Source organism: Macaca mulatta, chromosome 5 (assembly GCF_049350105.2).
Source record: "Macaca mulatta isolate MMU2019108-1 chromosome 5, T2T-MMU8v2.0, whole genome shotgun sequence".
Taxonomy (NCBI): Eukaryota; Metazoa; Chordata; class Mammalia; order Primates; family Cercopithecidae; genus Macaca; species Macaca mulatta.
In genome coordinates, this window is record NC_133410.1 from 49,061,127 (window position 1) to 49,079,316 (window position 18,190).

Genomic DNA, 18,190 nt, shown 5'->3' on the forward strand with positions numbered 1-18,190 from the left:
CCTCTGTGCCCCCTTCAAGTGCTCATTAAAATGTAAGTCACTCTGATTTGGGGACAGGTCACTTTCCAATATACTTTCAAGAAGGTATCTGGTGAGAAAGTAGTGACAGTGACAGCCTCTTCTAGCAGCCTCAGAATGCGCTGGGGTCTCTGATCCCGCCTGGGCTTTTCCTACCACCTTGCCTCACTCCCTGCTAGCTCCAGCCCAAGTCAGAGCTCCAACCCTTCCTGAGGTGACCACAATCACAGCACCTTCTACAATGTTTCTCCAGCTAATCTGCACATTCTTTTGAGGGAATTGGACATATTTAGTTATTTCAAATACTAAAATGATGTCTCATTCAAATATGGTTCTATATCCATGTTTAGTGGATATATGATATCCATCATTTAGTGAATGACTGAGGTTCTGGGGGTGGTGGTAATAAATACTCTTAGCAGTATATATTACATTCAAAGAAAAGGTACCCTCTTGAAATTCTTGAAAGCTGGATCTTAGAACTGAGTCGCCCTTCAGGGTGCCGACAATTGTGAAAAAGATGGAGGGGGGCCATGATTAGTAGGAAGGCCTCTTCTTGCCTTTGCCTTCCTGGGGGCCAGAGCTCAATGGGGCACGGGAGCAAACTGCCCCTTCCTTCAGTGAGGGCTCTCACTTAGAACTTCCATAAGTTATTTTGGCATCACTCTTAATATTAGTGTATACACTTGGTCACTACTCCTCAGCAGAGGAGAAGTAGTGTCGTCATACTTGGATTTGGATTAAGATCTGTTCCTTCTCTTCCTGCTATCAAGTAGAATTGTCAAGGTGGGACTTCCAGCTATGTCTGAGTTAGGGGGTGGCAAATCCTCTCCCCAAAAAAGCATCTATTAAAAGCTGGAGAAAATTTATATTTCCACACTCTAGAAATTGAACAAAGGTATACACTACGAAAAACGTTTATGCTTGAAAACTGGGGCACAGTGGGTGCTTGTGGAATCCTTCCCGAGGGCTGCATGCATGCCCCCACCAGCTCAGCTGGGTTACAGCTTTAGTCAGGGCAGGAGAGACTCTGAGGACTCCGACAGTCCAGTGGGACTTGCTCAATTTGCAACAGTGGACAATACCCATACCCAGAGAAGTCAGTGGAAGTGACAATCTCAGAGGATGAGAAGGGAGGGCTAATGGTACCACAGACTGGGAATTGTGTGGTTGGGCCAAGCGCTTTCCTAGATGAGGCTGCACACGGGTGCAGAGGGTACCTGGAGAGGGTCTGGGCAACACTTCCACCACTGGCTGCCCCTGAACACAGGAGCCTCAAGAGGCAAAGATGACTAATTGGACATCATTAAATTTAAAAGATGTTAAACTTCAAAAGACACCGTTAAGAAAATAAAAGACAAGACAAAGCCTGAGAGAAAATATTTGCAAATTATATATCTGATAAGGTACTTCTATCCAGAATATATAAAGATTTCTTAAACTCAATAATAAGGAAAATAATGCCATTTAAAAATGGGCAAAAGAGGATGGATGCAGTGGCTCATGCCTATAATCCCAGCAGTTTGGGAGGTCAAAGCAGGTGGATCACTTGAGCCCAGGAGTTTGAGACCACCCTGGCCAACATGGCAAATCCCATCTCTACAAAAAATACGAAAATTAAATGGGCATGGTGGTGGGCACCTGTAATCCCAGCTACTCAGGAGGCTGAAGAGGATCTCTTGAGCCTGGGAGGCAGAAGTTGCACCACTGCACTCCAGCCTGGGTGACAGAGCGAGACTCCGTCTCAAAAAATAAATAAATAAATAATAAAAATTTTAAAAAATAAAAAATGGGCAAAAAGATACGAATATTTTTGTCAAATAAGATATATAGAAGGGAAATAAAGCACATGAAAAGACACACCACCACTAGCCATTAGAGAAATGCAAATGAAAATCACAATGAAATACCTTTATGCATCAGCTAGAATGTCTATAATTTAAAAGACAGGTGATGGCAGGTTTGGGTAAAGATGCAGATAAACTACAACCATTGCAGATCACAAGTAAGAATGTAAGATTGTACAGCTACTTTAGAAAACAGTTTGTTTTCTTTTTCTTTTTTGAGCCAGAGTCTTGCTCTGTCACCCAGGCTGGGGTGAAATGGCACAATCTTGGCTCACTGCAACTTCTGCCTCCCAAGCGATTCTTCTGCCTCAGCCTCCCAAACAGCCGGGATTACAGGAGCACGCCACCATGCCCAGATGATTTTTGTATTTTTAGTAGAGACGCGATCTCGCCATGTTAGCCAGGCTGGTCTTGAACTCCTGACCCCAGGTGATCCACCTGCCTAGGCCTCCCAGCAGGCCTGAGCCACTGTGTCCGGCAAGTTATTTCTTTAAAAGAAACTTACCATACAATTAAGCAATTCCTCCCCTAGCCATCTACCCGAGAGAAATGAAGAAATTTCTGCACAAAGACATGTATGTCTACTCACATTCATAGTAACATTCTTCATAAGGGCCCCAAGCTGGAAATAACCCAAATGTTCATCAACTGATGAGTTAGCAAAACATATTAATAAAAGGAGAGAAGTGCTAATACATGCAAAAACATGCCAGGTGCAAAGCATACTATATAATTCAATTTATGTGAAATATCACACAGACAGAAAGCAGATCAGTGGTTGCCAAAGGCTGAGACGTGGAGTGAGGATTAACTGCAAATGGGCACCAGGAAACTTTTTGGAAGATCATGAAAGTGCTCTCAAACTGGATTTGGTGGTGGCGGCACAATGTTATGGTATGTAAATTATATCTCAGTAAAACTGTTGGGGGAAAAAACAAATGGAATTTCTGACAATTCAAATGTGTATGTCTTACCTGGACTAGCTGAAGCCTCTGTTTCCTTTTCTTCACAACTTTTTGAGATTTACTAAAACCAATGAAAAATATATTTAATAGATTACTCAAGAATATTCCCCAAACTCATCACTTGCCTAGGCCTCATCTGAAGCTTGAATTGTTGAACAGAAAATCACCCAGACCAGGTGCAGCGGCTCATGCTTGTAATCCCAGTACTTTGGGAGGCAGAGGCAGGCGGCTCTTTTGAGGTCAAAAATTGGAGACCAGCCTGGGCAATATGGTGAAACCCCATCTCTACCAAAAAAAAAAAAAATTAGCCAAGCATGGTGGCATGTGCCTGTAGTTCCTCCCAGCTACTCAGGAGGCTAAAAGATGATGATCGCTTGAGCCTGGGAGGTTGAGACTGCAATGAGCAGTCATCACGCCACTGCACACCAGCCTGGGGCAACAGAGCAAGACCCTGTCTCAAGAAAGAAAGAAAAGAAAGAAGAAGAAAAGAAAAAAGAAAATCATCTGGACACATTAAACTCAAGTCAGATGCACAGCAGAAAGTCTGAGAGTTAAACTCCAAGTCCTATACCCTGTTCATGTTACAAGTTGAGAGACAGCAGTTTTAAATTTCACTTTCACTAGAGGACAATGCGATCCTTAAGGTGCACTCTCCCTCAATAATTCTTCGGCTCTCTTGAGTGACAAGGCTCTTGCTTCACCAGCCTTATCTTTTGTACACAGTAGAGAACAGGCTGGATTCTCTCCATTCCTTCTGGAAACTCACTTTGCCATCATCAGGAAATGCTCACCAACTTTTACTAAATGATGACTGATGCGTATCTGATGATTTAAGAAGGTTCTCCGTTTCTCTACAGGAAAACGATGAGATTAAGGTAGGAATGGCTTCTGATTTTGGCTAAATTATCTAGACCTGATTTTTCTTTGCAGCTACTAAAGATTCCCAAATCTCCACAGCCCCTCTTCAAGGAGTGAATTTTAAACTTTATAAGCTTCAAGAGGGGGGCAGAAAGATCTGGCTATAGACTATGGTCAGGAAAGACAGGTCTTATGGAGGTCAGATGGTGGTCACCTGTGTTCCCACACACCTGGTTTATATATCTGTCATCACTCTGATCAATATCCACTTCAAATGACATTCACTTCTGTACCTGTCTGTTTCTGTGACTAGGCAGAAAACTACTAGTTCTAAGGTTTTTCGTCATGTGAGAACAAAGCATAGTGCTGGGTCAGGTAGTCATTTCGGGTTTGCTGAAGTGGATCAATGGTTTTTCTATCAGTCATGGAACACTTCCGTTACCCACCAGCTGAAGCAGACGTGGCCAAAGCGGTGGTTACTTTTCCGCTCAGTCCTATAACCTGTCGTTTCCCACTGCAGACAGGCAATGGAAGAGGAGCAGACAGGAAGGAGGGAAGGAAACTAAGAATTGCTAATCAGCTATTCAATGCTGGACAATATGAGTTTTCACTGAATCCTTAAAACAACCCTATTAGCTAGGAATAATGAGGCCCACCTTAGAACTCTGCAAAATAAAAGGTCTGGGGAAGGGGATAGGAGGTGTCCTAGAGACAAGAGGGAATGTGTATAGCTGGGTCTTTAGACCAAGCTCCAAGCTTGTGCATTTCAGAAGCTGGAGAGCCTACAGAGAGCAGGCATCATGCCAGACACTGGGTATGCAGTGGCCAACCCAAACCGACTTCATCTGGCCTCTGTTTGGCTTAAAGCTCTAGTAAGGGACACACATTATTCAGACATTCACAAAAATACACGTGTAATTACAAACTGTGCTAATACCATAAAAGTTCAGTACTCTTTGTATTAAGAGGACATTGCCTCTCAACAAATACAGATGTTTGGTAATCACCAGAACTTATTTTATCCCAGCCCTGAAGATGTCACTGTAGGTGCTGGTGATGGAATAGACACGATACAATACTCACATATATCTGTCATTATTCTGTAAATACTGGTTGCATATTTCTTCTCCAATGAGAAAATGGCACAACAAAGTCGAATATGATTTGTTTCAGTTTTATTTTCCTATCTCAGTTTCAGTAAAAGATTCAGAGAACTGATTGACACATATCATAAGCTATCACCCATATACCCTAAATATACACTGTTTATGCTTTTTCTTTTTCATGGAACAAGGTGACACTATCTTTGTTCAAACCAAAGTGAAAAGGAAGAGATACTATTAATTTTAAAAAGAGGGGCGTGTATGGTCTTTTACTCTCAGATAGTGAACATATGTCACCACCAAAAGGAAAAAGCGTTGAGGAAGAATGTGCATCCCACAGGTCAGAGAGTCAAGCAGGAAGTACCAGTAGAGCACCTCCAAATATAGCAAATTTGGAACAATTAGGCATTACTGTGAAAGAACTTCCCAGTTTTTCATTTTTCTACCAGCATATTGCTACATTGGAATTTAAGCCCTCTTCACAGTGCAAATACCAAAATGAGCCAAGTCAAGAGTTTTATGGCAACCTTTTGCTAAAATATATTCTATTTCAATATACATGCTATAAAAGTATGCTGAAAAGGTCAATCGAGAGCTCCGTTAAAATTAAGAATTTGCTTTTTTACATATAGGATAACGTACATTCAACTCGAAAAGTATATTTGTGAAAAGCTATTACTGTGATCCCAAATATTTCTAGCTCCATATTTTGTTTATAATATTGACTTTAGAACACACATATTCAGTAATGCTTTCTTATAATTCTGTATCTCAATGCCTCACCAATTATTTTAAATACAAATGTGGGGGGAATCTGTGTATCTCAAGGAGTTCTTACTCATGCAAACTACTGAGTTTTTAATGTACGTTCTTATCACAAAATTTTCATTTTATTCTTTAAACTTTAGTAGCTTAAATTTTTTTTATGACCAACATTTGAAGCTGTAATGGGACAAATAAAAACATGAGATGTTGAAAATTAAACTTGTAAGTGGCCTGATTTTAAATGTGATCACTGCCTCCTCTACTAACATTGCCAGTACCAGTTTTAGATTTACACAGATAGTGTGAGATACACTGGCTGAACGCATGCAGTGATGATGAATCAATGGAGTGTATGCTGGACCATAAAATGCACTCTTGGTACTGAGTGCACCTATGTCTAATCACGTGTGCATGTGATGAGGCTGCTAGCTGACTGCATCAGTGGAACCCGGGTATAGCGGCAATCTTTTGTTTTAGGTATAGTAGTCAGACGGAAATATAAAATAATGGAAAGTTTTTGCTGATTTAAACAAAAATATTTACTCTTTTCATTAGCAAAACATTATTTAAAATATATCTATTTCTCCCCTCTGAACATTTAACTAGGAGCACTGGGCAAGTTTTGAAGGTTTAGTGCTGATTGTTTAATACAATAAATATGGCTGTGGAGAGCACACAGCAGCAGTAGCTTACATACGTCCACGGATAAGAAATTTACTCTCATCTGGTTAGTGTCCAGTCCACCAAAGGAAAGGTTTGGCATTCGTGTGCTTTTTTTTCCTTGTAGGAATCAATTCTGCTTGATTTTCATTCTTGGAAGAAAAAATAATCAGCTGATATCCTCAAATTTTATGACATGATGCAAAAGAGCAATGGGACAAAGATGACCTACGACCAAAAAGCTGGACTGGGATCAGGTCTCCAGGCAGATCTTCCTTCTTGCGAGGTGAGTCTACAAAGGGCTGCAGTAGAAGCCAGGAGTGAGGCAGCAGGGACACGGGGGTGGGTCACTCCCACTCGGGCGAGCATCTTCTGCTCTGCTGCAGCCACAACCCCGACTCACTACCCTACAGAACCATGGAAGCCAGTTCACAGGGCAACAAGGAAAAGTGAAACACATGACCAAGAGATGGCCCAGGCCACAGGTCACTGTTTGGCGTGGCCTCCTGAGCTACTGTCCTCTGTTGAGATAATCTGCGGAGGATCTGTACACTGTGTTCTACACAGCAGGATTCTTGCTTGTTGCTCTTGAAAAGTTTTTGCGAGGTCGTGATCTTCCAATCAATTTTATCAGAAGTAGTTTGATGCCTGCTCTAACCAACCAATCATGGCAAAAATTTCAGGCTCCCTCCCCTGAATTTTGAAACTACCTAAAAGCAGAATGTTTTCCCCTGGCAAATGGTTACTTCTTTGAAAAGCAGACAAACTTTTTTTTTTTTTTTAATCCAACTAAGCCCTTTAGAAAGTACTCCAGACTACATGAGGAGGAAGTGCAGGAGAACTGACTTCCTATTGTGCCTTGCATAAAACATTTTGCTAAAATTAAGAGCAGCTCCAAGTGCAGAAGTAAATATTTGTGCAAAAAGGCACAGTGCCAGGTGCAATCTTAAAACATCCTCAACTTACTCATTTTATAGTGTTTGACTCTTTTAAATACCAGTCTTTAAATTATGAAACCTAGCAAGTAAGGGGAAGGAAGTTCACATCAGAAAATACACTTTAGAAAAGGTACAAGACATTTTGCTGGCAATTTGCTACTTATTTCATAACATAGATCAAGTAAGTGTTTGTTAAATATTCACAGTAATTTCAGAGAGAAACATATCTCCAAAACTTCAATCTATTGCATTTTTAACTATTTTTCTGTACAATTCACAAAACATCTGTCAGTGTTTTTCTGAAGAATTCCTTCTTGTCAGTCCTTCCCTCTCTGGATCAAATTATACCTTCAAGGCGGGTTGCAGGATTCCTTTCTCAATGAGATGAGTCTTCAGGGTTTTATATATATTTAACTGCTGTTCTGGTTGAAGCACCAACAACTGCTGTAGCACTTTGCTGGGATTTGGGCCCCTAATTATAAGGCAAAGAAGACAGGTTTGTGTTATTTTAATAGGGATAAGTGAAGCGTATACCCCCAATTTAAAACAAACCATTCCTTTCAGTGTAGAGTAGCTGTTATTAAAGTGATAACAGCTCACTTTAATGTGCAGTGTTAGTGTCAAGGGGATAAACAGCCAGAACTATTCTGCTTTGAGAAGCATACAGCAGAGAGGGAGAAAGAATGCACAAACACAAAACACAAAAGCAATATAAGGCAACTGAAGGTGTGCAGATCTAAGTTCTACAAAAGTTCTTGAAAGGGCAACCAAAGTTAAAGGTGGGGATAAATGGCAAATCTTGAGATTGAATGAGACACAAAAACTATTCTCTAAGGAAAGGAGCCTGGTGAACACAGGACAAACCAAAAAGAGGGCATGAAAATATAATTGAAATTTTTAACTTCAAAGAAACTTCAGATGATGAAAGGTACTCTGTTGAAAAATATCTCCAAGGAGCTATGAATGTTCAAAGAGTCAGAACACAAAAGTTCTGAGCCTAGCACTGAAGCCCCTTACCAGTGATATAGGTGCCATAGTCTTTGTTCAAAGACAGTCCTAGGTAAACTCCAATAAAAAAAACAAACAAAATAAAAGATCTGCTTTAAAATCCAATGGGAAAAAGCAACATACAAGTAATGTACACGGATGGCACAGAATTCTAAGAAAGACATTTATGTGGGTAAATGTATGACTTACAATAAAGATTGTTCACATAGAATTATAGGAAGTAGAAATTCCAGCAACAAAGAAATGTCTATTTAGTGTTACCACAATGAGGATGAGCAGAGGAACTATTTACTCTGAAAATCTTCGACTTAACAAATTGCACAAGAGCCCAGATGAGCCATCCCACCATGGGTCATCTTCACGCATGTGGCTCAACTCATCTGTCAAAAAACTGCGGCCATATGCCTTTCACACTCAGATCAGGACACTGTTCGTCTTATTTCATTTCTTTAAAAGAGTCAGCAACTTCACAGCATAAACCCCGAGAAGTGACCCACAGAGAAAAGGAAGGTTGCTTTAGCAAGTTCAGCTAAATGCAAAATTGTGTCAGCAGGTGCTCCCAGCGAGTTGCATCCTGGCACTCTCACTGTCTTCTAACAGTCTAAATAGCTGCTTTCAAATGGTGGACAACATGGCTCAGCATGACATCTCCCTACTGAGAGAACAGCATTTTTTTTTTTTTAAAAAAAGAAAGCATATGAGTTAATGCCCTAAAAAGCTGCCATATTCTGAAAACTAAGTTCTAAGGATTTAACCACTAATTACCAATACCCAAATAGATCAATAAATAATATGCAAATAAGTTAAATAGTCCCATTAAAAGGATAAAGACTGTCAACTGTCTTATAAGTAAAACAGGGAAAAAATCATCTATATGCTTACTAGAAAAAAGAAACACACATTAAATATGAGGAAAAGGGAATGTTAAAAATAAAAGGAGAGACAAAGAAATACCATGCAAACACTGACCAAAAGAAAGCTGATATTGCTATTCTAATATTCAACAAAATAGACTTTAAGGCAAGCAGTAAAGACAGACATTATATAATGACAAAAGGATCAATTCAACGGAGAGATATGATAATCCTAAATTTGTATATACCTAATGCAACCACAAAATATATAAAGCAAATATTTGTAGAACTACAAATAAAAATAGATACATTTACAATCACAATGAGTGACTTTAACAAAGCTCTGTTAGTAAGTGATACAACAAGCAGACCAAACAAACAGAAAAACAAATAAACAAAAATCAGTACCGAAGATTTAATTAAACCTCACCTAACTGACACGGACAAAACTACAACCCAAAACTACAGAATACACCTTTGCACATGGAGCATGTACCAGAAAATAGATAACACGCTGCACCACAAAGTAGATTGCAAAAATTATAAAATACTCAAACCACAGAGTATGTTTTCCGACCACAGTGGAATTAAGGGAGGAAAGTGAGAAAATCTCCATTTGTTTGAAAACTAATGAATATGCTTCTAAATAACCCATGTGTTAAAGAAGATATAATACTGGAAATCAGAAAACATATGTAACTAAATAATGAAAACACAAATATCACAACTTGTAGGAAGAGGATAAAGCAATACTTAATAGTCTTCAATGGATAAATTAGACAAGAAGGCTAAAAATCAATAATCTAAGTTCATCTCCAGAATTAAAAAAAGAACAGCAAATTGAACATTTTAAAAAGGCAAAGGAATGAGATGAGAGGAGAAATCAATGAAGTAAAAAATTTACAGTAGAGAAAATTAACAAAGCCAGGAGTTGATATTTTTGAAAAGATTAATGAAACTGATAAACTCCTATCAAGACTGTCTCTCAAAAATAGTTAATATGAAAATTCTCACACTACTGTGGTACATATTTAAAATGTGTATTTAGGGTTCGCTAAATATGAATTTCCTTCCAAGTACTATGAAGGAAATCCATGTTTTCTATGGCTCAGGCACTATTATTAATAAGTGTTCCGCCTTCTGGGCCCCCAGTAGAGACCACAGAAAATAAAGTTAACATGCAGTCGATGTTAAGCCTTCACACCCAAGTTGGTATTTCAAGGCAGATCCAAAACATTAAGGTTTAATAACAAGAATAAACCACCCTTTATAAAATGGCAATATTCATCCACTCACCCAGCAGCCAGCCCCTACACACACAAGCATGATCCCCTCGGCCTGCTTTATTTTTCTGTGTGACACTTAACACCATCTAACAAACTATATTTATTTGTTTATTGTCTCTTTCTCATCATTCTTCTTTCAACCTCCAAACAAGAAGCTATGGGGGCAGAGATTTGGTTTGTTTTGTCCTCTGCCATATTTGTCCCTAGAACATTCTACAACATGGCAGGCACTCAAGTAATAATTGGTAGACTGGATGCATTTCATTGTCTTCCTTTGTAATTTTTAGTATTCATGATCATTGCAATGCCCACAGTTGAGAAATTAAATCTCCTCAAGTTTCAAATCCTATACCATCCACATTAATTGGGTCTTTAACATGGTCCAGGACCATAACAAATACTATCTTTTTTTAAGTTGTTCAAGTGTAGGTAAAATGATTACAAGTTAACCATCCTGCTCAAGACTCTAATTCCAGTAGCCACCACTTGCTTTAATATTGTAGATTACCACTGATGGAAAAAGTTATTAACTTACTGAAACTAATGTTGATGGAAATGAGAACTCAAAGAAATCATCTAAAAAATGTGTTAAATGTAAAAGTACCTTATAAAACTTGTGATGTACACATGTACAAAAGTTGCCATCAAATACTGACAATCAAATCTGTCCATTATCCCACCATGTCCAGGAATGGTATTTGCAAAATCCTTTAGAAACAAACAAATATATTAGCAAATTTTCAAAAAATCACCTGCTACAAAATTCCTATCTGTGTTTCTTTGGCATCATGGACTCACTCTAACGAAAATACATTACTATTGGATTTTTTTCCCTAAATAAAAACTTATTAGAACACATCCAGCAGATTAAAACCACGACTTCCAAATACATGCTTCTTTTAGAATGATTTCTGAATTGACCCACAGCATTCATTCATTAAACATTAATTAAATCTAGCACTTACTTTTGTTAATAAAACTTCTAAATAAAAATTCTATTAGCTATTACTAATCTAATTTTGTTATAGCCTAGCTTTCTTTTTAACCATAAGCTGTTTGGGGAGCTATTTTAGTGTTGTTAAAAGATGTACAACTGGTTCTAACTTGTTTATCCCAATAGTTCTTACTCTGAAATAAACATTTTACTACTATGATAAATATTTCCTCTTCTTTTTTTAAGTGTTAGAGTAAAAAATAAAATTACAGTGAGCCCATCTGGGACGCATTAGTCCGTTAAATGGCCACCCTGAGGGAATGGGTAGTAAGCCTCTGCAAATTGTCCCTGTACAGGTAGGTTCCCATATCTGGGTGCCTGGGAAACAGACACGACTAACTGCTCTTCTAGTTCACTCGGGCACCCTAAAAATATTTAAACTACAACAGCAATAGCTGCTTGGTTTCCAACATGCAAAAAAAAATCTCACCATTTAACAAAAAACCTTGGATTGGAGACCATTAAAGAAAATACCATTCTTAATATAATATTTTTCTTTTTAAACCAATTACTGAAAAAGTCTTTGGTTAATTTTTGCCAACCCATTTCCCTCCTTCTCTTCCTTACTAGTCAAAGCATAAGAGAGCCACAGTAACCCAATGCCACTTTGCTGTTACAGCCTTTGCAAGATACTCATCCTGCACAGCTGTTGCTGTAGTTCTCTGGGGATGTGTATTATCTTCCCTAGTAGGAGGTGAACATCTTTAGAACAGGAACAACATCTTGTATGTTTTTGTATACGGCATTGCATCTTACATAGTAGCTTCCCACTGGCAAACGCTCGCTGAGTTCACTCATTCCCTGACCTGTAGGCCACGTGTGATCTGGCCCCACCAAACTCTGTAGTCTCATCTCCTACTCTCAACCACAGCCACACTGTTCTTGCTCACCTTCAAACAGGCTAACCTCCTCCACTCCTCTGTACGCTCTGGAACTCTCTTCTTAGTTTTCTCTGCAGGACTTCTTTTCTCAAATCTCACCTCCTCAGAAAGGCTTTCCCTGACCACCCCACTTTCCATAGCCACTCTCTAACCCCAGATGGTGCTTCAGCCATGTGAGGGAGGCTGAGATAAAATTGCTGAGATAACATGTCACTTTATGATGATCTAACCTAATACACAGGGATAATTTTAGGTATCTGGAACAGGGGTCAGAAAAGTATGTCCCATAGATCAGATCCAGGCCACGACCTATTTTTATAAATAAAGTTGCATTAAATGCAGCCATGCCCATTCATTGACATATTGTCCATGGGGGGCTTTCTGACTGCAACAGCAGGGTTCAGGGTTGAGACGCTGTGATAGAATATATGGTCTGCACATCCTAATAAACTTATTGTTTGCCCTTTACAGAAAGAGTGTGATGACACCTGACTTAGCAGAATGGACGGTTACATAGCCAAAGGTTCTTCTGTGTGTCCCTTCAAGTGAGACTGTAGTAAAACACTAAACTTCAGATGATTCATGGCTGGATTCTTGGGTGAGCACTTGAAAGACCAAGATTCTAGGTCTATTCCAACACTAAAGGACACATGCCATTTCTATAAAGGAAACTGACATGACACTTAAAATGTATTAACATAGTATCACAAACCTAACAAGAAAGAATACATCCAGATCAGCGTGGCAGCATTTCTGTGAGGTCGAAACAAACAGGATACAAAAGTTGTTGCCTAGGGGCTTAATGTAGATCATGAGCTAACCAAATTTCAACTAGGTTACATTCTCTAATTAGATTCTCTAATAATATAACACAGAATCTAAACACACACCTTGATTTTGAAGGCTCTTTTGAATCCACTGGCAAAGAAGCCTCCAAATGGGCCAATTAAAGATGCAAAGGTTGACAGAGCAATGCTGTGGATCTGGAAAGGGTACAAGCTCACTCTTTCCTAAAGAGAGAAAAGAAGGGGAGGAGAGGGGCTAATTTCATTGAAATTGTATTTGAACATGCCACCTGATCTAAGAACCATTGTAAAAATAGTAAGTCAAAGCATGTAACACATTTTTGTTAATTTTTCAAACTTTAAGGATCATAGAAGAAAAGTCTATTGTAAGCCTTCTGTACCATCCTCTACTTAGCCAGCACTTTCCCTTCTCTCTGTAAGCATAAGGACAGGCAACTGGCACACTGAAATCTTGCAGCTTGGTAGTCTACCTTCCAGGTTGTCTAGGAACTTTACTTCTTACCAAGAATCAGCTGTGTTATTTTCCAAATTTTTTTAAATGAGTAATGTTTTGTTTCTGTAATTATATAATTTAACATTGTATTTTATTTCACTTTAATTTTATATGATAAAATAAGGGAAAAGTTGGACTTTTCTCTAAAACTATGAAGAATGCTGTGGAAAAACACAAAAATAAGTTGCTTAAAGAAGATTATCAAAATGAGCATCAGTGAGACAATCACTAAAGATTTGCGGAGACAATCATAAAAAGAATTTTGTAGTCAAATTATCTTGCAAATTTGTAGTTCTTGCTCCTTTTTAAATAATCTGAAACTACAACTTATAGACAGTGCAAAATGGGTGTGGTTGAAGAAAGATTTTGAGACACCAAATTTTTTTTTTTTTTTTGAAGTGGAGTTTCGCTCTTATTGCCCAGGCTAGAGTGCAATGGTGCAATCTCAGCTCACTGCAACATCTACCTCCCAGGTTCAAGTGATTCTCCTGCCTCAGCTTCCCAAGTAGCTGGAATTACAGGTGTATGCCACCACGTCTGCCTAATTTTTTATGTTTAGTAGAGATGGGGTTTCACCTTTTGGTCAGGCTGGTCTGGAACTCCTGATCTCAGGAGATCCACCTGCCTTGGCCTCCCAAAGTGCTGGTATTGCAGGTGTAAGCCACTGTGCCCGGCGGAGACATCAATTTTTTGACCTGTTCTCAAAGCAATAGCCTTGCTCCTAATCAAACACCAGCAGTATAAAAAGTTTTATAACAAGTAACAGATGGCTTGGACATTCAAAAAGTTCTTGGAAACCATGTACTGAGCACTCAGAGAGAGAAATAATTTGTTAAGTTGCTTCTCAAAAATTATGGATTTTACTTTATAAACGTGTACATGTGTGCACACAAAGATACAGACACACATGCTATTATTTGATTCTTCACTTTAACCAGCCACTCACCAGACCTGATGACACAGATCAGGAGGGTTCTACTAGAGAGCATGTCGACATCCTCCAGTGCAAGGCCTCCAAGATACCTTTAAATGAAGGCACTGTGTGTTTGGAAGGAAAACTGATTTGTAGAAGCAGCAACTTTCTATCCATAATAAATATCCTCTAAAAATCATGGACTCGGTAAACTGGTGAATTTTAAGTTTTAAATTGAGTCAATTGATGTCAGTGATATGAGAAACACATTCAAAACCATTGGATCCATTTGATTTGTAAGTTGTTCTCATCCATTTGATTTAAGTTAACACTAAAACCACTGCTATATCAAGGAATTAAAAATTCTACAGAAGTCAGTTTCTTGTACAAATCTGAATCCCACTTTTAAAGAAAGCTTAATCTTCAGGCCAGGCACAAATGGCTCACGCTTGTAATCCCAGCACCTTGGGAGGCTAAGCAGGTGGATCACTTGAGGCCAGGAGTTTGAGACCAGATTGGCCAACATGGCGACACCCGTCTCTACTTAAAATACAAAAGTTAACCAGGTGTGGTGGTGAGTGCCTGTAATCCCAGCTACTCAGGAGGCTGAGGCATAAGAATCGCCTGAGCCTGGTAGGCAAAGGTTGCGGTAAACTGAGATTATGCCACTATACTCCAGCCTGGGCAACAGAGGGAAATTCTGTGTCAAAAAAAGAAACAAATTAAATAAATAAATAAATAATAAAAGAAGCTTAATCTTCAGAGTGAAAGATCTCTAACTATGTTTATCTTGAACTTTTACTCTACCTGTCTCAACACTGCCTTTAGAAAGGGTGGAAGGGAATAAGTCTGAAGCTGGAAAAGTTCTGAGGGCTCACATTCCGTCACGAAGGAGTTTACATCACTTCGGTATTCCACTGGGCAGACAAAGTACTGGTATTTGGATAACACATAGGCAGCCTGGTGTTCAAAACAAAACAAAACAAAAAACAAAGCAAAAGTTCATGACACACTGACTAAATATATATCTTTTAAGGTATACATCAGAAGGGCCAGAGATAGAATGCCAGAATTTCTGTCTTAATATTTTGCTATGTATTTTCAAAGTTAAATGATCATAATTATCCTAGTAAAAGACTTAAAAGACCATTAGAAAAAAAGTTTTTTTGAAATCAATAAGATTGTAATCTCTGCATAATCACAATTATATGGTACAGGAGAATAAAGAACTGAAGTATACTGCAGAAAAGTTTATATTAATTTAATCAGTTAATAATTAACCAGTAATTCAACATTACATTGAAAATAGTACACAATAGTACAGGTGAAAAACACCGCTGTTCTTAGCCAGCCCAGAAAACTTTGACCAAATTATTCTTTCCCTGGCCACACCACTGCAATTTTTAAAACTAGATGTCCTCAGCCTTGGAAGTAAGATACATAAAATAAAATATCCTGTTATAAATTTAAATTGCTAGACAACAGCTTATTCTCTTTTTCTTGCAGCCATTCACCCTGTTATTCTGCTCGAGAATGATTAATAGAAATTCAAGACACTAGGAATGAATATAAACTGATTTTGCTTCCAAACAACCAGTTTATTATATATATAAAATATATATTATATTACATATTATATATATTATGTATATACAATTTCTTATAGATGTGAAATTTCCTTCCCCATTATTTTGTCATGCTTTACATGCTTATGGGGTAGCTCCTACTTTTCTTCCAATGATATGGCTATTCCTGTGGTATTTTCAAGATAGTCTTTGATAATAACAAATTCTTACACTATTTAACTTCATAATGTTTAATTATTCTCACTTTGTAATGTAAACACATTGGATGAGATTGGATCCTTTTGCATTCTTCTATCTGTCAATTATTATCTCATCAATATTCTACCACAAAAACATTGGAACAATTTTATCACATTTTATTAAAATTTTCATTGTAAATGAACTAAATTTATAAATTAAATGGAGGAATTCTGGTGGTTCCCCTATCCAGGATCATGGCACACTTCCATTTATTTGTATATTCACTCTCTCCATGCTTCATGTTGTTACTAAGTACTCTAGATTTGGATACAGAATGTAACTACAGCTGTCAGAAACAAGGAAAAATTAAGCTTCCTGACAGTACTTTTTTGTATATTTATCTTATATCCAGCTATGGTACTACACTCTCATTCTCACTGGACACCTTTTAATAAAAATCTAAATCCTATAACTGTAAACTAATTTGTAAAACATAAACAATAGCTATTTAACATGCTAAAAGCGAACATTAATAATTTATAGTTAACAGACTGTTTTTGCATGTTGGGCCCACAACAGTAACCACCCACTGAGCCAAGTGGCCACCATGTGTTTAAGAAGGCAGAGCTTTTCAACAGTATTTGTATACTCTGCTATTACTCAAGGCCACCACCTGTCCCAGTACTTGTGCCCCACCTAAGGCAGAATAGCTGTTAGAAACTACCAAACACAACAGCACAACAGCATGGATGGCCATTAGAATTACCTGGGGGTGTTAATTGGCCTGGGATAAGGTTGAGACACAGATTTTGTTTAAGCTTCTCAGGTGATTCTATATGTAGCCAGGATAAGGGCTACTGAGGTACAGTACTGGTTCTTTTTAGTAGGTTTCAATAAATACATTATCAGCATTTTGTGGTTTAATTTTTCTAGGTTTAAAGTAGACTCATAAGCCTGGTATCATATTTCAAAATGTATATAAAATAAAAATCTTAGTAATACTCACAATGAATCCAAACACAACTGTGGAAAAGAAACCACCAATGAATCCTTCCCACGTCTTTTTAGGAGACAACTAAAAAAGGGCAAATAAAATTAAAAAGCATTACTGCACTCACAAAACTCACATTATATATACATACAAACGCTGTTCAAGGAGTTTCCTCAATAACCTGTACATCTCTTCTTACTTTTTCTCTTATTAGAATAGTTTAAAACCCTTTTTCCTTTTCTCTGATCTTGATTTACTACTGAAAATCTCTCTAATAATATTTAAACACATAGTAGACCCTCAAATATTTGACGCTGTGAATATGTTTGTTCATGTTAAATGACCTAAATTTGTTTTGTCTCTTAAAAGACTATAAACTCTATACTAAAATAACTGTCCCATGACTTTTATGCTAATATAAAACCCGATAATAGTTGGTGTAAGTTCTTTGAATAAGAATGAGATATATTCGTTCCAAGTACACACAGTCAATATTGACCCGCTATTGGCCAAAAATAGAATAAGTACAACGAAACATGGACATTTTAGCACATATAATTTTCACATATTCCTAATATGCTATATAAACACAGACTTCCTTCTGATATGGCAAAATACTCCAGAACCCCAGATACTGTATTTGCTCAAGTATTCACATATCCTTCTCTCTTTTTTCACAACCTATGTCCATCTCCAAGAAGATAGGAACATGTACTTCAAAGAAGAGATATTGTTTGTGTTGGATTCAGGCTATTGCGGCCCAGTCAATGGACCATTCATGGAGAGAAATCCGGAAAAAAATCTAGAAGTTAGTGGTGTCGGGGCAGAAGGAAAAGATTCAGGAATAGAAGGTGAAAGTTGTTGCCCAGGGGAGATAAAGAGATGTGTGGGGGGATTTGGTTATCAGGTCATTAATGAGGGACAGAAACCAAATATCAGAATGAAGTCTCTGGAAATTAAAATGGGTTATGGGTTAACCTATAGGAGCTCTTCACAGACTTCTTGTCCTGATATTCATAGAGCCCCAAAGCAAAACAGTTGGCA

At 38.0% G+C, this 18,190-nt stretch overlaps 1 protein-coding gene across 1 annotated transcript in view; it reads right to left on the minus strand.

Annotated features, from left to right (window-relative positions):
• Positions 1–4,848: 4,848 nt before the first annotated feature.
• CDS1 (CDP-diacylglycerol synthase 1) overlaps positions 4,849–18,190 on the minus strand; it is a 73,643-nt gene continuing 60,301 nt past the window's right edge. The window contains exons 9-13 of the mRNA XM_015138375.3: positions 17,162–17,230; positions 15,197–15,349; positions 13,068–13,187; positions 10,907–11,010; positions 4,849–7,626 (exon numbers count right to left, since the gene is read on the minus strand). Coding sequence (XP_014993861.1) covers positions 7,497–7,626; positions 10,907–11,010; positions 13,068–13,187; positions 15,197–15,349; positions 17,162–17,230 — 576 coding nt within the window. The 3' untranslated portion in view covers positions 4,849–7,496. The remainder of the gene's footprint in view (positions 7,627–10,906; positions 11,011–13,067; positions 13,188–15,196; positions 15,350–17,161; positions 17,231–18,190) is intronic.